The sequence below is a fragment of the Molothrus ater genome, chromosome 5, assembly GCF_012460135.2.
Source record: "Molothrus ater isolate BHLD 08-10-18 breed brown headed cowbird chromosome 5, BPBGC_Mater_1.1, whole genome shotgun sequence".
NCBI classification, from domain to species: Eukaryota; Metazoa; Chordata; class Aves; order Passeriformes; family Icteridae; genus Molothrus; species Molothrus ater.
The window spans coordinates 49456965-49477209 of record NC_050482.2 but is presented as its reverse complement, the minus strand read 5'-3'; the positions used below and the strand labels follow the sequence as shown (position 1 = coordinate 49477209).

Sequence of the window (20245 nt, the reverse complement as noted above, 5' to 3'; positions counted from 1 at the left end):
GTGTTCTGCCTTCCCCATTTTTCCTTAAGATTTGCTTGATTCTGTTCTCCCCCCAGCACTTCCCCCAAAGTGAGTGGCTCACAATGACTGTGAGAGATTTTTGCTGTACAATGGTAGCTCTAGGACAGGCAGAATGCTGAAGAATAACTGGAGTTCAGTTGTGGACTTCTGAGATAGAAGCTTTCCTAAAACTAGGTGGTCTTCTTAGAGAAGCCAACTTTCCCACCCTGTACTTTTTTCTAGACCTTCCTGGTCAAGCTGGTTATTTCAGGGCACATAACCCTGGGAGAGACTGTGCTTCAAGGCCAGGTAAACCTTTGTCTTGCTGAGAGAACAGTAGAAGACTTTCTGTTGTTTATCTGCTTCAATTGCGAGACTTGATGTCTGCTTGTATTCCAGGGGAAGCTGTTCACTGGGACTCTACCTGAGACTGGGAGGGTGCTTGTCTTGAACACAAAATACCAAGGTTATAGGCATACTTTGATTGCTGCATCTCTCTATACATGATCTGACAATATCCCAGCCCCTTGGGAAAAAAAGAGAGCAGTTGAGCATCTTTCTGAGGGCTCTGATTTTTCATTCTGGTGCCTGAGTGACAGTTTCAGGGAACTCTGGAGTTCTGCTGGTGCTGGTCCATAGCAGGAATTTACTTCTGCAAAATAATATTTATTTGGTGATAATATCCCTGGCTTGTTGCTGATCACACAGCTTTTCCAAGCAGGTGAGTGATCATGTGATGCCATGGAACTATTTCTCTTCCCTAAGAATTGCTTTCTTAGAGATAACTCCATTTGGCCATTTTGCCTCTTTTGCTTAATAAAAAAGAACAAAACATCTGAAATTACTGGCTTCCCTGGTGAAGTGGGAGCTGTCTCAATGTTTAGAGTAGCAGTAGCAACAAACTGATGAGTGAGTCCTTCCCATGCTGGAACAGTCTGTAAGGAATGTGTATCTTCCAAGAATGTTCTTCCAGATTTTCACTGCTATGTGTTGATCTCTTTCTGTTTAGGCCATCACACTCCCTCTGCTGGGGGTCCCTTCTCAGCACTCACACCCAGCATTTGGCCTCAGGAGATCCTGGCAAAATACACACAGGTACAGAGTGGGACAGGGTGAGGACGTTCTCTGGCTCTGCAAAAGTAGAGCGAACCTGGTGGCTTCTGGTGGTTTCTGAAAGCCACAGAGAAAAGGAGAGAGGTGCACTTTTCCTCCAGTGCTTTGGTTATGGACTTCACATGTTTTGTGGTTGCATCCTTTTGCAAGAGGATCTTGCAGAGCACAAAGAAACTTCTGTGAATTATTTCCTTGCTGTTTTGCAACTATTGCTCCACTGTAAAATGTTGACACCCTCAGGGAGCCACTGTCATCATCAAGCTACTCTGGATGGCTTGTGCGTGGCAGGAAATGCTTGTCACCAGGTGGGTAGAGCAGGAAGGAAGGAAGCAGCTGTGGAATTTTGTAATTTAGCCACAGTGTTTGCTGATAGCAGATTAAAACTTTTTGTTGGAGGTATTTTGGCAGTGCTTCTTGTTTCTTAGGTGCTGCCTGGTTGCAGTGCATGCAAGAATCCCCACAGGAGGTGCAGGTGGGCTTGCAGGAAAGGGGAGAGAGCAGTAGGTGTTTACTCCTAAAAAAATCCTGGAGGTAATCTCCAGTGTGTATCCCCCAGTACACCCCAATGCCAACCATGAGCATAGATGAGGAAGGTTGAGGTTTGGGTCATGGACCTTAAGTTTCTTTGGCCTATAATTTGCATCACAGGTGCAAATCCCAGTTTTTCCTGCTGCCTTTCAAAAGAAATTTGAGAGCAACAGGCAGAAGATGGAGTGGTGCAGGGAGCTGAGTTTGCAGTGTGTGTGCAGAGGTAACAGGAAGGACAGCTGTGTATTAGTGATGCAGGCAGTAGAGGCCACTTTAGCTGGTGTGTGTATATTCCTCAGTCCGTGAGGAGAGCTGTGCTCACCTCCAGTGAGCAGTTCTGATCTTGATAAGATGCTGAGCTCAAGTCTTGCTGGGAAAATCTGTATAGTTTTTTTTCCATGGAAAAGTCAAAATGGGAATGGCAGACAATGTCTCCTCAGCTGGGAATTGTGGTGGGAGGCTTTAAAAATTAAGGGGCAAGGGGTCTAGTTGCTCAAAGGACACAGAGTGGGCAGTGGTGGGATGAGGCAATATCTATGTGTCTCTGGTTATTCAGTGATAAACTGCTGAAAATGTCTGTTTTCCTTCCTCACATCTCCCAGAAAGAAGAATCCGTCGAGCAGCCGGAGTTCCGCTATGATGAATTCGGTTTCCGAGTTGACAAGGAAGGTAAAACCAGTCCCATCCCTCCCACTTGCATTGTGTTCAGCCCTTCCATGCTTTCAAGTGTGGCAGGATTTTACATCCATTCTGTGCTAAGTCTTGTCTACCCACCTGTTTCTGTATCCTGCTATTTGTAGTCAAGTTCAGAGCATAGACTGTGCAGCAATCATTTCCATCACCTTATGCTGTGCCATGGGGAAGAGGGAGAAAATTTGAGGAGTTACCATTTCCATTAGCAACTGCATGTTGGAGAAGGGCAACTTTCCCAGTTCACAGTGGGATCTCCATTGTGTTCAGTAGCACTGTAAGGGGTCATAGCAGGCACAGTGAAATGTGCTGTCTGCTGAAAAACTCATAGCCAAGGAAAGAGGTGGTATGTTCTGCCCATCTCAGCATCTCAAGCAAGGTGTAGGGCAAATTGTAGGGGAAAAACCTACATCCTAGTTTTTCTACAAGCTATGGAGGCAGACAACCACATAGAAGGAGGCATGGAGTGCTGCTGAAGCTGAGCATTAAACTACAAGAGCTGGCTGCCTTAGCAAAGAGGAAGAGAAAGAAGTAGGAGATGTAGGAATTGTTTCATGTGCTCCGGGGGTCATTCCTAGGGCTCAGGCTATATAGTGTAAGGGCAGAAGTTGTTTGCATGTGTGCCCTGAGGCACCTTGAGTCATGGAGGATCCTCTTTGAAGCAATGACCTGAAGATGAGGACAGAACACAGTGATTTTTTTTTTCAGACAGAACATCTGTGCATTATAAAATCAGCAGAAAGATTTGGAGTACATTGCTGGGATGTATTATATGATGAAGGACAGAGTGCCTTATGTCAAACCTGTCCTTGTGCTAAAGTATCTATTTTAGGAAGCCAGCCTCAGGTTAAGGTGCTCTCTCATTGTGAATTTGGAAGTGTCCTTATTAAAGCATTTTTGGTGATTAAATATCCCCTAAGTTAACATTTTGCACCTCATTACTTCCATGAGCATATAACTTCTGCTTTCCAGCTCTGAGGCTTGCTATGCTTTTGTCAGCCTGATTTACAGATCCTTACAAAACCCAGCAGGATGACTGCTGCCGGGATCTTGTTTAATTCCAGCCACACTGTGGTCTAAATCATGAGTAAGTAGAGACTAGAAGCCTGCCGACAGCTTCTCCCTTCTGCTTATGACCATAAAATTTGCTGCATGGAGTGGGCAGTTAGAAACCAACCTTTGCCTTTCCATGCTCTGACTGGAAGATATGAATGTTTTGAATGTGCTTTTTTCAGATGGCCATCCTATTCCCCACCCTGCCATGTGTTCATTTCCTCTCCTGTTCCCTCTCTCACTTGTTTCCATTTCTTTCTCTTCCCTTTGCTGAAGCAGATGGTGCTGAGCCAAACTCCAGCAAGCTTCTGGGGGTCCCACTGACAGAGGAGCCACAGCAGAGGCTTAAGTGGCAGGCTCATCTGGAATTCACACACAACCATGATGTGGGTGACCTCACCTGGGACAAAATTGAGGTCACCCTGCCACATTCAGACAAGCTGCGCTCCCTGGTGCTCGCCGGCATCCCACATAGCATGAGGCCACAGGTGAGAGTGCTGCCTGTTCTGGGCAGGCACTCCTGCCTGGAGTGAGAGATCACGGAATGGGATCTCTTGAGATGGCACTTGAGAGGGTGCCAGATTATGGCTTTCTGTGGCTGAGTGACTTCTGTCTCTGTTCACCCTGTCCCCCCAGCTGTGGATGCGCCTTTCAGGGGCTTTGCAGAAGAAGAGGAACTCAGAGATGTCGTATCGAGATATCGTGAAAAACAGCTCTAACGATGAAACCATTGCTGCCAAACAGGTAGGAGATCCTTCAAGTGCTCAGTGGGACGAAGGGCAGGATTTGCTGTGTGAGGAGGATGGGGTGCCTGCCTGACACCTGCAGCAGGGGCAGTTGAGAGGATGTGTGGTTAAATCCTGCTAAAGCTTAATCCTGTGGGGCATATTTCTCCTCTGTTTTGAGGAAAAACAATTATTTCCTCTGCTCTTTCAGGGGACAGCAGGAAAAGGTTTAGAAAATGTGGCAGCAGCTCTCTGGCCACATACAGCAACAGACAACTTTCCCAGGCCTTTCTGGGAAAAGGCTGTGAGAAGAACAGAGAAAAGAATGAGAAACAATTCTTATCTTAACTTGCTCACGTGTTGTTGTGAACATGTGGAATGTGTTATGGAGATTGGTTTACCAAAGGGTGGTTTCCTAATTAGGCAATGGGGATGATGTTTTAATTAAACGACCAATCAAGTACACGTGTATCGTAACTGTCTATAAAAGCAATGGATTTCTTAATAAAGATAGATTGATCAGCCCTCTGTGAATCATGGAGTCAATGCTAATAATTACCTAGCAGGGGCCCATTGCTATGATATCTGGTGACTGCCGACTTGTACTGCAGCCTAGGCTGAAGGCACAGGAGCTCTCCTGCCATGATAAGAAAAGTGCTGCAATCGCATCTCAGCAAACATCCTCATAGTCACTGAGGGAAGGGAAGGATGAAAGGCTGACAGATGCAACTCTGTTGTGGCAGCCGCTTTCAGGGCCTGTCTTTGTTCCCTCAAACACAAAGTTTCTGAACATCTATTAAAGACTGTTAAAGAGTGTTTTCCCTCTTCCTTTGACCTCATGGATTTGGCCAGGTTGTTGGTTTTTCTCTGGAATACATTCTTTGGGAAGCTGTGCTTGAAATCCAAGCAGATGTAATTCCCAACTAGTGTATGTTTCCTATTGTCAGTGGTGAAACTAGGGTCTGAGTTTAGGCAAGTATTTCTAGGGATTTGGCAAGCCACTGTCTGCACTGGCATTTTCCTACATGTCAGTGAAGGCTGTTAAACTGACCCCAGATGCTTGGACAGGGACATCTTCTTTGGTGCCTGAGGACTTACAGGTGTGTGTGGGGAGGCAGAGTTCCCTGAGGCAGGGGGCAGGGGGAAGTGCAGAGAGCTGAAGGCAGTTTTTCAGATGCTGCAAAGTGATTCTGTCCTTGTTTATGGCTGCCTGACAGATTGAAAAGGACTTGCTACGCACAATGCCCAGCAACGCCTGCTTCTCCAACATGAACAGCATCGGGGTGCCACGGCTGCGCAGAATACTACGAGGACTTGCCTGGCTCTACCCAGACATTGGATATTGTCAAGGCACTGGCATGGTAACCTGTTTTCAGAGTGTCTTTGTGATAGGAATCAGTTTGTCTCTGGCTGCTACACCAGAGCGTGAATGATTTGAGGTAGTGCTGCCAGATACTGTGGTCTCCAGGTGAGCTGAAGAGAAACCCCTTCCACCTGGAAGACTATTCCTAAGGAAGGGAGAGCAGAATAGCACCATACACCCAAAGACACAGAAGACTTTGATCCATCTCTTGGGGAGGGGGCAGTCATTGTACTGAGGAGAAATCCCTTCAGTGGAGACAGCAGTAGAGCTCCTGCAGAAGGAAGATTTTTGTCACCTAAATACTGATCCATCTCTCCATCTGAGAAAGTGGGGAAAGAGTTCTACTCTTAGAACATGCAGTTTTTCTCTCTCTACTGTAAGAGCTCCCTCTTAGAACATGCAGTTTTTCTTCCTTCAAAATCCTAGGTGGCTGCCTCTCTGCTGCTCTTCTTGGAGGAGGAAGATGCATTCTGGATGATGTGTGCTATCATTGAGGAATTGGTTCCTGCCTCCTACTTCAGCACCACCCTCATGGGCGTGCAGACAGACCAGCGTGTCCTGCGGCAGCTCATCGTGCAGTACCTGCCCCGCCTGGACAAGCTGCTACAGGAGCATGACATTGGTAAAAGTGTGCCCTAGAAATTTCTTGCCAGGGTGACATGCAGACAAAGAGCATTGTTCTTTTTTTACAAAGGGGAGCATCAGGGAGAGGAGCAAACCTCCTGACCCTGGAGGCAATGCATGGAGGAAAGCCCTTAGGAGAGTCCACCTTCACTGGCAGACTGACTTCCTCTGTTGTGATTATTTTCCATGTCTCTGTTCACAGAGCTCTCCCTGATCACCTTGCACTGGTTCCTCACCTCTTTTGCTAGTGTTGTCCACATCAAGCTGCTGCTGCGTATTTGGGACCTCTTCTTCTACGAGGGCTCTCTGGTGCTGTTCCAAGTCACTTTGGGCATGCTAAGTATGAAGGTAATTCCCAACTTCTCTTCCTCCTTTATTGTACTTCAGTGTTTAATTCTGAGATTTAGGGACAAGAAGGTTTTGTATCCTCTTGCTGTATGTGGTTTGGAAGTGTGTTAGGGAAGACGATATCTGCTGCCTTCAGAACTGGAGGCTGTGAAAAACTTCTAAGGCACTTCACAGGAATTAGAGATTGCTGTTTCCTGTGCATACCTCATTTGTTTCCACATAATTAAACCTTGCAGCTGCCACCCTCTAATCAGTCTAGATCCCAACCTGAGGGTCCATCTTATCTAAACCAAAACTGAGATACCTCTTGATTTTGCACAATCTGGGAGGAAAGAGAAAGCCAAAGTTGTGATCATCTGGGAAGTTTTGGATGGTATTGCTTGAATGCTCTAAGAGATGACTACGTTTGATTTGGCTGGCCTGATCTTTTCCTTTTCTATGTGAAAAACAATTTTGTATCCAGTTTGCTGTGTGAAGGGCAAGGTCGATCCTGATGGGAGTAAGGGTGAGGTGGAACACAATTTGACATAGTGCTCTAGCGTACACCTCCCATTCTCTTATTCCTAGCAAGATCCCTGCTGTGACTAGTCCCAGTGGTTGGTGCAGAACAGGTTTGAGTTTGGTTTTCAGTGCTGATTTGATTTCATTTCAATGGTGAATGCTGTGATTCAAAAAAATGCCAGCTAGAATTCTTGGAGGAGAGTGCAGTAGAGCAGTAGAAGATGCTGTTCCCCTCTCAAAAGTAACTAGGACTTTTCCTGTTGAAGGTTTTGTTATGGAATTTTCTGGTTTTACCTGCCCAGTCTGTACACTGGGAATGTAAAACTGCATCTAGAAGCCTCAGGAGCACAGTTGTCATGCTCACCCCTCCATGAAGTAAAAATGTCTGTGTTGTTGCAGGAGGATGAGCTGATCCAGTCCGAGAACTCTGCCTCGATCTTCAACACGCTGTCAGACATCCCGAGCCAGATCGAAGATGCGGATGTGCTGCTGCGAGAGGCCATGCGCGTGGCTGGCTCGCTGACCGACGTGGCCGTGGAGACCCAGCGCCGCAAACACCTGGCCTACCTCATTGCTGAGCAGGGGCAGCTGCTCAACTCCAGCACCACTGTCAACAACCTGTCCAAAGTGGGTGCACAGGGTCCCTTTTTACCATGCCTTACAGATTCCCACCCAATTACCATTTGGGAGCAGGAGGTCCTCCTGTTTGAGAGGATTTTTGGTTCCAGGATAATTGTTAGCCAGTGAAGAAAATGTATTGGGAAGTCCTATACCAATTACATGCTGCCAGTTCTGTCCTGGTTGATAAATCCCCAGATGAAAGGGATATTAGCACTGATTGTAATTATCATTCATGAGAGTGATGATGAAATGTGATGCATTTCATTAATAGAAACTAAAAGAAACAACATATGCTTTTGGCAGAATTTGCTTGAAGCTCACAGAGTAGGAACTGAATTTAATCCATTAGTAAGAAACTGGTACATTAAAATAACCTTGGAAGGTAGAGTCAAAAAACAGCAGCAGCTGCTTTTGAGGGGCCAAATTAAAAATGCAGCAGTGTTTAATCTTAGACTAAAATTTACAGTTGCAGAAAACACACTCAGGCAATTCTAAATTTAATACCCTTCCACTTAGAAATTTATATGCAATCACATGTGGAACTGCTTTTTGCAACAAATAGAATTAGAGTTAAAATTATTTACATGGATCATGGTTGATTCTTGAACTTCAATTATGCTTTTGTAATAATTAAGGTATACATAACCTATTGAACATGGCAGCAGATGAAGCAGTAAAGCTGATTCAATGCATTAGGACTAGAACAGCTCCTGTCCAAAACTGCCAGTTCACTGGCCTGCCCCTTCTAGTGGTAGCTGTCAGGACCGCTTGCCCAGAGCTGACTGGTGTGGAGGGTTGCTTTATTTTATTTCTGAAATCTGTCCTGATGTGTGCACTTTGTTCTCTGCTGCCTCTCCCACAGATTGTGCGACGCAGGACTCAGCGCAGGAAATCCGGCATCACCTCTCTGCTTTTCGGTAGGGACCATCCTGTGCCTTTCGTGTGTGGTTGGTGGCTAGAGCAGCTTAGGAGGAGGGGAGCAGGCAAAGCAGGGAAACATTGGGACAGAGGGATTAGAGAGAAGGGAGTCAGAACTGAAGGATGAGAGGGAAGAAGTGTAGTTTACTACTTGATTTCTTTGATCTTACTGCTGGCTGGGGGTCTATGTACAAATCACGAACAGGACGGGACTGCTGTGTAACGTGCTTTGAGCTGTTTTATTTTTCAGCATCAGTCTCATTACATGATTATGACAATGGGAAGATGCCATCAGCTCATATCCCAGGCAGCAGACCAAGAACTTAATGTTACAACTTACTTTATAAGTTTTTTGACCAATCACACAAAGCAAAAGCATATTGATAGTAGTTCTATCTAACTACTGTAAGCACATGTAGCTTTGGTTAAAACAATGCCTGCTTATTTCAAATACAATACCTGCTTGTAAGCCTTAAAACACAATGCACAGAGCTCCATTATTAAGCTTAAAACTTCCTAATATCTTGCTAGATAAACTTTTCTGTAGCTTAAGGAGTTATTCTAGACAAGCGTTAATACACAGACCATTGTTCTATTTGTCCTTACTTTTCTACATTTTACATAATTTTTCTGCTGACCTATCTCAAGGCTACTGCTTAGCTCCAATCACAGTTCTGCTGTCTCTGAGGCCTGCCTTTTGCAGCTTTCCCAAAACCCTCTGATTTTATGGATTCCCACAGATCTGAGCTCAGAAAGTAAATTTTAGGTTAGACAATCCATGAATAGTGGACCACGGGAGGTGCAGCTCAGCCCAGCTGTAATGTCCTTCTTGCACTCACCAACAGGTCAAACACATTTTCTGGCAGACCTTATGCAGTCCACAGGCTGGGTGTGGTACTCTCTGATCTTACTCTGCTCAGTTCAGGAACATCTTTGAAGATGTGAGACAGGGCAGGATGTCTAGTGTGTCACCCATCAAAATTATAAATGAAAGGATCATTATGTTTTCCTTACTTATTCTGAGAGTTTGATGTTGTTACTTCAACAGCAAGGGGAAGTCTTGCTTTTGACTCTTAATTTTCTTCACTTATGAGCCGAGCCAACATATGTCCAGAAAGGGCACAGTCAGAATAGCTTTTGCAGGGGTTTAAGAGTAACTTATTTCTTGACTCCATAAGAGCCCTTTCTGCTGTAAGCCTCAGTGTCATCACCTTACTTGAAATTGGCTAGCCTTCTTGAAATTGCCACATGTCACCACAGGAATTGTTTTTCCGGAAGAAGACAACATACTGAATTTGCAGGGCTTAAAACAGTGTTCCTGTTGTTGTTGAAATGGCCTGAATAAATCTAAAAATGGGCTTTACTGGTCTTTCCAGAGAGGAGCTTTTCTGATGTTCTCCAGGAAGCTGATATATTGTCACAGATTTCCTACAAGCACATAGAGCATTACATAGAAAAATTATGGTGGAAAGCCATGATTCTGTAAAGTCAAGCATGCAAAAGTGAAGAAACGCAGGAAAGTTGCTTGTGCAATCTAAACTCAGAGCTTTTGTATGTAATGTTATCATACAGTTGGTACAGACTGAACTGGCAGAGTGCTTGGCTGCCACATGTACCTATCTTGTGTCTCAGTCTCCTTGACAGTTTGAGTATTTTTATGGAGGTGATAGTGAGTTATGCACTTGCACAAAGATAAAATTTAGGTTCAAGTTTCAAAATATATCAGTGATAGAACAGAGATAATTGATAGGATTTTATCATTTCAGTGGGGCTTCTGTACAATGACCATCATGTGTTTTACCTAACATTATTCTTAGTATTTAAAATGTTGGTTAAAACTGAGAAGTTGTCGTCCTGCAGCAGTTTACCACAATGGAAAAATTCAACCCAAGTGAGAGGAAGGAAAGCTTGTATGTGATAAATTCACCCTCTACCAGGAACTGACAATCAATCCTAAATGTAAAGTCTGCTGCCTGTGATAGTTACTGTGTAAAACTGGTACTTAGCCCTCATCTGGGAGGGAAGGAGACTTACCCAGAGCTTAATTCTTCTTCCTTAGAGTGAATTCAGATGTGTAGTAACTTGGGCAGGAGTCATAGAATCACAGGAGCACTGTTTAGAAGAGACCTCTCAGTGTCTGTATTCCGAATTCTCCTGCTTAAAGCAGACTCTTGCTTATGCTAGATCAGGTTGGTCAGGGCTTTGTGTAGTTGAGATTCAAAGAGTTGAACCAGATTTACAATGCAGGAAGAGAAAGAAATAATGAAAAATTATTTGGTGGAGAGCAGAATGTGCAAGAGGTGTTTTCCTGTTGTGTGGGCATTGCAGCAAGGGAATGCAGAAGAGCTCCTCCTGTGCAGAGCTGTGCAGCTCATCAGTCTTTGCAGGCTCAGAGTAGAGCCTGCTCACATGTGGCTGATCATGCAGCGTGGTTTCCTGTTTGGAACTGTGGGTGCTGAAGTTTGAAAGTGAACACGTTGAGTGCAGTGAGGTGAGTCTGCAGGACACGCCAGCTGCTTTCCTCTGTACCATGCCCACTCTAAGGTGGGAGAATGTGGAACTTGATCCCCACATCTCCTGCTTGTGTTTGGCTAGGATTGATCTGAGTACAAAGAGAAGAGCACGGTGTTTTGGCCAGATGGGACTGAGAGATGACAGAAAGAATCAATGATCTATGTAAATGAGAGAAGCCCACAGAGCTAGTGTAGCTGTGGTTTAGTTTCTTCTCTAGTCTCATTTTATTTTAGCAGCATGAAATTTCTGGGAACCCCCGACGTCTGTGTGCTCACCTATCTATTTTCAGTCTCTGCATCTCTGAATAGTGAGAGTTCTGGCATGCTCTGTACCTACTCCTGGATACAGAGGAGAAGATTTTGTTATTTTTTTATTGCTTGGACTGGGAGTAACTGTGCCCCACAATTTTTCTAGTTCAGAAGCAAAGTTCAATTTTCTCTTAAGCTCTGTGTATCTGATGTCTCTCAAATAATTTAATGTAGCAAATAGAAAACAATTATAAAAGTAATTTTATACCTAATTTTGTGCTTTTATTTATGTTTCTAAAGTTTGGGTCTTTTTAATTAGGATCACATGATTAAGAGATACTCTTAATCAGTTTTTAATTAGCAGAGCTTAATGTGTATATAGCTGTTGCAGCAGCTGTAGCTCAGGCCATGCTTTATTCATATGGTTTTCTATAATGCTGCTAGAAGATAAGCAGAGTACTAATTTGCTAGCCAATGATTTACTTGGCTCCTGAATAAAAGCTGTGTTTGTACAAACATTGGAAATCAGTGAAAAAATATATCAGTTTAAATGTTAATTTTGTTAATCAAGCTACCACATCTTCAGTATATTATAGAGGGAGCAATAGATATAGATAGATATATGAAAGTGCACTTTGGATTTAATACAAAATGGTTATTTTAGAAAAATAAGCAAATGTTTCATTGTTCCCAAACATCATATACCCAGTGTTTAAGGCATTTAGATACATTAACTGTCCAAAGAATCCATCCCATCAGGTATCTTTCTGCATAAGGTAATAGACATAGGCTGTCAAAACTCCTGGGGGGATTAGTGATAGTTAAAAGATGCTTTGGTAACTTTTACTTTGGACTCATGACCATTTCTGTACAGCCCAAACATTTGAAGTCTGGCTCTTAAGGAGTTTGAGGTCTCTTGTGGCTCTGACTTCATGACTGGCACAGGAAAGTGGGCTGTCTTGGTTTTTCAGATTTTTTCCAAGACTCAGTGAAAAATGTGCTCTCAGCCTGTGAGTTATACAAATAACAGAAGTAATTCAACCAAAACCTGATTCAGTTTCAAGAGAATTTCAATTGAAGGGAATTATTGCAAGTTCCCCAGTCTTGTGTCCCACATTTCAGCTGACTCTATATTATAGACACTTCTCTAAAGTAGTACCTTGGTATGCTGAGTTTCCCAGACAGATCAAAGATGACATATTCCAGTTCCACATGCAGTTTGAAGTATCATCTCCTTAAAATTTGATGCAGTCAAATTGGTATGTACTATTTACATTATTTAGTAGATTGGCAGTAAGTACCTGCCTTAGTTTAGGTACTTCTGATGTTAGGCTTTTTTGGTTTCTTCAGAACCAGTAATTTCTAACAGTAACAAAAAAATTAATACCGTGTACTTGCTTTACTTCCCTTGTGTTCCCTCTGGCTGCCTGGGCTCCACCAGGGGATGATGATCTGGAGGCACTGAAAGCCAAGAACATCAAGCAGACAGAGCTGGTGGCTGACCTGCGTGAGGCCATTCTCCAGGTGGCACGGCACTTCCAGTGTGTGGATCCCAAGAACTGCATAATTGTGAGTGGAAACAGCTGGGTCTGCACTGCTGTGTGCTCCAGGCGTGGGTTTTGAGTGTTCAACACACGACAGGGCTCTTCAAATGCTCTTGAAGTGTGGGCTTGAGAAAGAACATGCCAGGTGTAATGGCTGGAGGGTGAGGCTTGCTTAATCCGTCTGTGGTGGAGGGCTGTGCTGAGAGGTTGTCTGCTGTCTAGGAGCTGGAAAAGGTTTGTGAACAGGGGCAGGCAAGCTTTGGCAGACAGTTGGGAGTGACCTGGGGACTTTGATTCCTCTCTGCTCTCCTGTGTGTGCCTGCTAGGATCTGACCCCAGACTACAGCATGGAGAGCCACCAGCGGGACCACGAGAACTACGTGGCCTGTTCCCGCAACCGGCGCCGCCGAGCCAAGGCACTGCTGGATTTTGAGCGCCACGACGACGACGAGCTGGGCTTCCGCAAGAATGACATCATCACGGTGTGTCAGCCTGGGGACAGGCACGCCCAGCTTGTATGGGATGCTCTGCTACCTCTCCTGCAGGGAAAGGAGGGAGGAGATAAGCTCAGAGCCCAGTTAGGAGCCCAGGAGGAGCAGCTGGTGCTCCTAGGGACTGCCTGGGAATGAGGCAGTGTGTTCCTGTGAGTGTTGTCCTGTGGGCTGTTCTCGCTGCCACCACAAAGGTCCCTTTCCTGGCTGCTGTACAGCTGTGCAAAAGGTGGATTTGGTCCAACCCAAGTCCCAGTTTAACACTGCACACTGAATTGGAAAAGCATCCATTTGCATTTAACTGTGAGCATCCCATCTAAAACTGGGGAGAAGAGGATGTTTGCAGTAGCTTTGTGTCCTTGAAGGCCCTGGGCTATGTGAGAAGAGAACATTGGCAAAGCAGTTGAGAACAGAGCAGTTCCTCATTGTGGACACACAGTCAGATAGCTGTACCCCTCCTGCCACTGGCACCTCTTCAACTGGTATTTTCCACTCCCTCTTTTTCAGATCATTTCCCAGAAGGATGAACACTGTTGGGTGGGAGAGCTGAATGGACTGAGAGGTGAGAACAGGATGGGTTGCACTGGGGAGAGTGGGGCCAGATGCAGGGCATCCATTCGTCTACAACAGCTGCTCTGGCACCAAAGGCTCTGCCAGGTCCCCAGAGTATCTGCCAGGGGCAAAGGAAACATAAGAGAGCAGTCATGCAGCAGTGACCTGGTCACTTGGGGTGGTTGGGTGCCTGTCACCACTGCTGCATGTGGGCAGTGTCCTGCAAGTGGCTTTCTTGTGCAGCTGCCTTAGGTATTGTGATTTTTGAGGCAGCTTGCTTCCTTCTTTGATGGTAGGCCCTGTGAACTCTGATTTTTTTTCTCAGCTCCCACTGGGCTTTGTGTAAGGATTTCTCAGTATCTTTGTCAGGCTCATCTCTTTGTTCACTCTTTGTAGGTTGGTTTCCTGCAAAATTTGTGGAGATCTTGGATGAGCGGAGTAAAGAGGTACTTAAAAACCCCACAATTACAAAAAAACTTTACATTTAAAAAAAGGGTTATGTCATAACTAAAAAAACACAGTTGAAAAGAGCCATAGATTTCCCTCTTTCAGTCTGTTTGCTTCTCTGGCCTCTGAGTGCTTTGTGATGTGATCAGGCAGCTTATCTTCCTAAACCTGTTTACCCAAATTCCTCACGCTGACCAAGTGGAGAGTGAGGGCCCCAGAGGGCTGCCAAGGCACCTGTGTGATATGCCTGGGGTTGCAAGGACCCTAGAGATGAGGAAGCAGGGCAGTGTTTCTGTCTGCTCCCAGCTGCCTGTGTTCTTTTACTCCTTTGAGGCTGTACCTATGGATCCTGCCCATGCTTTGTGACCATGACAGTAAATTCTTCCCAAGCAGTTGTGCCCAAGGGGACAATCTGTCTTAGTTCCTCTTACAGCTGGCAGTGATAGGATGGCACTTATCTATAGCAGATACTTCAATATGTCCTCAAGATTCAGGTAGTGTGCATGAGCTAAACATCAGCAGCTGCTGACCTCAGCAGTTTTCAGGGGAAGTGGAGAAGGCCTGGTTCTCTCTCTTCTCAGCATTTGGGGAGTGAGGAAGAGCTGAAAGGCTGACCCAAGCTCCCCTAGAGAAGCCCCCAGAGAGATGTCAGTACTGACCTATCACTTCCTTCCCCCTCTCTCAGGGCTCCTTAGATGCAGATCACCTCTCTGTGCACAGAAATGTTCCGCGCTGCTCAGGGTTTCTGCTCCTAACTGTGGAAACAGAGAGGATCTCACTTATGGGGGTGTTAGCAGACTGTCAGCGTGATACCTCGAAGTGGTGTTCCCCCTGACCTGGAAATTCCTATTTGGTTCTGTTTGTCTTGACTTTTAGCAGCTTACAGAGTCCCAGAGACCTCAGTGCAAGTCCCTCTCCACACCTTAGCTCAGTCAGCATCACACCATCACATTCCTGTGTGCTGAATGCTGCCGGGCTGGTGCTGGGGTCACTTGTGGGGTCTCCTGGGCACCACCTGAACAAAAAGGTCTCAGGAGATCCCCTGCAGTAGCACAGAACATGGGCCCTTATGCAAGAGCATGACAGGTAGAGGCAGGGAGGGTGTTCTGGCAGGCACCTGGGTGTGGAATTGGTCTGTGCAGAGGTGTAGGTGAGTGGATCACCTCCATGCTCTGCCCCCTGAGAGCTGGCTCTCCCTGTTCCTCAGTACTCCATCGCTGGAGATGACTCTGTCACAGAGGGAGTGACAGACTTGGTGCGCGGCACACTCTGTCCAGCCTTGAAGTCCATATTTGAACATGGATTGAAGAAGCCATCTCTGCTGGGGGGTGCCTGCCACCCTTGGCTGTTCATTGAAGAGGTGAGATGTCCCAGTTCCTTTCATGGGGCAGTGTTGCCAGCGGGCTGAGGTGGTGGATTTAGGGCAGGTGTGCTGAGTGTCCTTCTGCTCCTCCAGGCTGCAAGCCGGGAAGTGGAACGGGACTTTGACTCCGTGTATTCTCGCCTTGTGCTCTGCAAGACTTACAGGTCTGTGCCCTGCTCCTCCATGCTCATCAAACTGATGCTGCTCTGCACCTTGGCAAGGCTCGTAGTCTGCCCCGTGCTCCTGTGGGTGTGGTGTCAGCAGGCTGCTGTGCCTGTGCTGACCTGGGCTGGCAGTGGCTCTTGTCCCCTCCCCTGGGCCCCTGTGTTTGATTCTGGGTCTGTATCTGGCTCTCATGGCTGCGGGGCACCTCTGGGCTCAGCAGTAGCATGAGAGCTGTTGGGGTATGAAGCAGGAAAGTGCTGCACATGCTCAGGGTGACTGGAGCTAGCTGGGTCTCTGCTGTGATCTTTACAGGCTTGATGAAGATGGCAAAGTCCTCACTCCAGAGGAGCTGCTTTACCGGGTGAGTGCTGCCCCAAGCCCAGCCAGAGCCCAGCTCCTACTTTGGGGATGTTTCCTGTGGAGACTGTTGGAGGGAGATGCTCCAGAGTCTCCCAGACCTTCTCTTAGCCTCTCTGGTGGTAGCAGGGGGCACTGGTGGGGGTGGGGAGCATTTGGCTGTGTTGCTGAAGTGGCTGCCCAGCATTAACCACACCTTCCCTCCCTGCAGGCGGTTCAGGCTGTGAACATGACACACGATGCTGCACATGCACAGATGGATGTGAAGCTTCGTTCTCTGATCTGTGTTGGACTCAAGTGAGTCATCTGGTCCTGGTACCCTCAGCATTTTGGCTGCAAAGAGCTTGGGAAGGGACAGAGTGGGCTTAAGGACAGCAGTGGTTTCAATCTTAGGCCACAGCATCGTTTTTCCCCCCTCTCACTGCAGCCACTGGGAGAGACTTGTTCCTTGTGTGTTTTGCTGGCCTGATTTCTTGCTGGAAGAGGGAGCTCCTGTTGTATGGGGTGGCTCACACAAGTTTACGGGGTTATCCTGTTCCCACAGGGCTGGGGATGGGGGTCAAGGCTAGGGCTGAAAACAGACTACCCCAGAGGGATGTGGTTTCTTTCCCTGGCTGCAGCTGAGTAACAAGCCTATACCCCATTGTTGCAGCGAGCAGGTGCTGCATTTGTGGCTGGAGGTGCTGTGCTCAAGCCTGCAGACTGTGGAGAAATGGTTCCATCCCTGGTCGTTCCTGCGCAGCCCTGGCTGGGTGCAGATCAAATGTGAGCTGAGGTGAGTGTCCCCATGGCATGTCCCCATGCCAGTGTCTGGAATAGATTTCCCCCTCCTCTGCAGGAGGTGGCCCTCACTACAGCTGGGTTTGGGCCCTCTCCAGTGAGTTGCAGCGTGGGCTGCCCAGACATCCCAGCCATAGAGATTTCCTGCTGTGTGCTGAGGCAGCAGGGAATCTCTGGGCAGTTTATTGTGAAGCACTGTGCCTGCCTGATCCAAGAGCAGAGCTTGGCTCCTGGGGTCCTGTTGTGACAAGCAGGCAGCCTTTGCCTGCCTCCTGCTGTACACCTATTCTGATGGAGAGTCTGCCTTTTCAACCCCACTGCTCTCCATGTCCTTTGCCAGGCACTCCAAGTCCAGGCAGGGAACAGGGAATATCCTAGGGAGACAGTTGGACAGTCATTGGCTGAGGAGTCAGTCACCCACTGACTCCCTGGTTAGGTGAGAGGGCTGAAAGCAGCTTTAGTGCCTGAGCTTGCACAAGGCAGTCACTTGGAGCCTAGGGCACACATCCCTGGGGCTCTGGGCATCCATGCTCCTGGCCCTCCTGCACTCTGCAAAGCCAGATGAAGTCCCAGGGAACTGGAAGGCAAATCCCCTGCTATCACCACTGCTCCAGCCTGGTTCCTGCTGTCCTTCAGTGGAAGCTGGCTTTTGTGTGCACCACCCACTTGCCTCAGGCCCCAGTGGGAGCATCTGTAGCCAGAGGAACCCTGTGTGTGCACGCTTCAGAGTGTTCTCAGCCCGCTGCTGAACGGGAGGGGGTTTCTGCCACCTCTGGGCTGCCATGTCCCACAGCATGGGGGCAGTGCCAGTTGGGCACAGCCAAAGGACCGAGTAGGACTGGTTCATGTCTTACATCCTGCTTCTCCCAGCCAGCAAGGGAGCACCCTGTGCCAGCCCCTCTGAGCACTGCTGCTGCAGGACACTTCTCTTGTTCCAGGGAGAGGGAGGGGGCTGCAGAGCTCTGAGGTGCTGCAGGAAGGGGTCTGCTTTCTGGAGAGGAACCTGCCATCTGCTCTTGCCAGCTGCAATTGTGCAGCCCTCAGCCAGGCGTGTCTGCAGTCCCCCGGAGCCGTCCCTGCCTCCCTGTGCTGCTGCACCAGGCTCTGTAGGGGCTGCACTTGAGTCACATCTTCAGGCTCCTTCTTCCAGCCTGGCCTGGGAGGATGTGAAGCCCAGCAAAGAGGGAATGAGTGACTGCTGCTGTCTTTTCAACACCATCAAACAAGGAATTTCACCCTTGTAAGCTTAGTGGCATGCCAGGACAAGCTGGGGAGACAGTGTATTTGTGTGCCTGGGGCAGCAGTTGTGGGCAAAGGCTGCGAGTGTGCTCTGGGGGGTCCATTTTAACATCACACTCTTCTGGTTTTGTTGCAGAGTCCTCGGCAAATTTGCTTTCAGCCTCTCTCAGGACTGGGAGCTGCCAATAAAGAGGGAGGTGAGTAGGTGGCGTCTCTCATTCTTTCACTCAGCCAGGGGCTTCACTTACTGCCTCCCTCTCCCAGCTTTGTGCTTCAGCCCATCATCTGCCTCTTCTGGAGCCAGCTCCAGAGGCTGTGGATGGGGCTGCTTTCCAGCAGCTGCAGCAGGAGCTGTGGGGCAGTGGTGGCAGAGGGGGCTGCCTGCCCTGCCCAGCTGGGGCAGAGGGAAGTGTCAGGCTCCCTTTCCCCAATGCTGTCCAAACCAAAGGCCTCTCCCTGTGCCAGCTGTGCAAAGGTGGGAAGTGCAGGAAGCTGCTCTGGGTGCCAGAGCCTCGGTATGCTCAGGCTCTGCCCGCAGACACAACCTCTCCTTTGCTGTCCTTTTCTGGGCGTGGTGCACTGACCTGGGTCTCTGTGTCATCCTGCAGGAGAAGGAGAAGAAGCCACTGAAGGAAGGGGTGCAGGACATGCTTGTGAAGCACCATCTCTTCAGCTGGGACATAGACGGGTGACCCCCACCCCGCCCCATCCTGGGGACCTTCTCGATGGCCACACTCATCTCTTCCACCCCCTCATGTCTCACACCCTGCCCTTCCCCACCCCACCCACTTGTATCTGTGACAAAATCCCCCCGGGGGCTGCCAAACCTCCTGGGACAGATGGAGCAGTGCCAGGAGGCTGAGCTGCAGACCCAAGGGGGCAGATGGTTGAGGGTGATGCTGCAAAGGGACAAGTTGTGTTCTGGCTACTAAAAGCAAGTGCCCCCTTCCAGCTTTCCACATGTCTGCCACCCCTATCTCCTGCTTTCCTCAGCCCTGCCTCCCCATCAGTGCCCAGGGGAGCAGCCTGGCTGCAGCCATTGTGCCCTGCCCCATGGGCCAGCAGTCACGTGTGGGGATGTGAGTGTGTCTGTGGCTGGAGCTGTGGGAGAGAGATGGCCCTTTTGGGATGGCTTTGATCCATGAGAGCTGGTGCCATGTGGAATTGGGCTGGTGAGAGACTCACTGCCGTACAGCAGCAGGGAGAGCACATCCCCTCCCTATGGCAGCCAAGGGCTCCCCTGTGCTGGGGGACACAGCAGAGTTCCTTTGACTTGGAGCTAAGAAGGGGGAACTGGCATCAGTTTCATTCCACCTCCCTGGCACTGGTGTGGGGTGTTGACAGGAGTTGCCCAAATTTACCAGCCTGTTACCACTGTAACAGCCTTAGGGGATGGTCATTGTCTACTCTGGGAGCAGACAAAAACCACCTCTCCTCCAAACAAGAGTGTTTCATGCTGTCGATTTTTACTGTTAACCAAAAAGCTGTAAATTTCCTCCAGGAACATGTATATTTTGGCAACGTTGTAGCTCAGGACAAGGTTTAGGTTGGAGCTGGCTCAGGGAGACCCACTGGTCCTCCTCGCCCTGCAATGGCAGCGGGGACGTGGGTCAGGAGTGGAGAATTGCTGCTTTGTGGTGGTGGCTCTGGATATGGAGTCTGTGACTTTCTACTGAAAGCGCTTGTCTGTGAGCACAAACTACTGATGGGATGACACTAGATTCTTACTTTCCTTTATTTGGTGGGTTTGTAAATAAAAACTGCGTCTTGGGGGAGTGCTGGGCTTTGTGGGTTTTTTTTTTGACAGGGTCAGGACTTGATTTAATTTTTCCTTTCTGCCATTTGACAATGGTGATCCCATTTCTGTGCTGGCACTGAGGGAGCTCCTTGCATTGGAGCAGCCCACAAGGTCAGGCAGCAGCCAGGGCAGAGCCAGCTGTGCTGCCAGCAGTGGCAGCCCTGCCTCGCCTCTGTGCCACCAGCCCTAAGAGCAGGTCCACAACAGAGCCTCAGAAAAGGCAGAAATACTGGAAACTACGGGTTGCAGGGACACTGCAGAGG

At 48.0% G+C, this 20245-nt stretch overlaps 1 protein-coding gene across 2 annotated transcripts in view; it reads left to right on the top strand.

Moving 5' to 3' along the window:
* SGSM3 (small G protein signaling modulator 3) overlaps window positions 1-19959 on the top strand; it is a 29981-nt gene extending 10022 nt beyond the window's left edge. For both annotated transcript variants that reach the window (XM_036401739.2, XM_054514785.1), the window contains 20 exons: window positions 1010-1095; window positions 2244-2310; window positions 3664-3872; window positions 4021-4128; window positions 5327-5470; window positions 5899-6094; window positions 6299-6444; window positions 7345-7572; window positions 8429-8483; window positions 12688-12815; window positions 13117-13272; window positions 13789-13843; window positions 14230-14279; window positions 15488-15640; window positions 15737-15807; window positions 16121-16169; window positions 16377-16462; window positions 16818-16940; window positions 18321-18381; window positions 18793-19959. In XM_036401739.2, the coding sequence (XP_036257632.1) occupies window positions 1010-1095; window positions 2244-2310; window positions 3664-3872; window positions 4021-4128; window positions 5327-5470; window positions 5899-6094; window positions 6299-6444; window positions 7345-7572; window positions 8429-8483; window positions 12688-12815; window positions 13117-13272; window positions 13789-13843; window positions 14230-14279; window positions 15488-15640; window positions 15737-15807; window positions 16121-16169; window positions 16377-16462; window positions 16818-16940; window positions 18321-18381; window positions 18793-18876 (2255 nt within the window). In that variant the 3' untranslated portion in view covers window positions 18877-19959. The remainder of the gene's footprint in view (window positions 1-1009; window positions 1096-2243; window positions 2311-3663; window positions 3873-4020; window positions 4129-5326; window positions 5471-5898; window positions 6095-6298; window positions 6445-7344; window positions 7573-8428; window positions 8484-12687; window positions 12816-13116; window positions 13273-13788; window positions 13844-14229; window positions 14280-15487; window positions 15641-15736; window positions 15808-16120; window positions 16170-16376; window positions 16463-16817; window positions 16941-18320; window positions 18382-18792) is intronic.
* The last annotated feature ends 286 nt before the right edge of the window (window positions 19960-20245 follow it).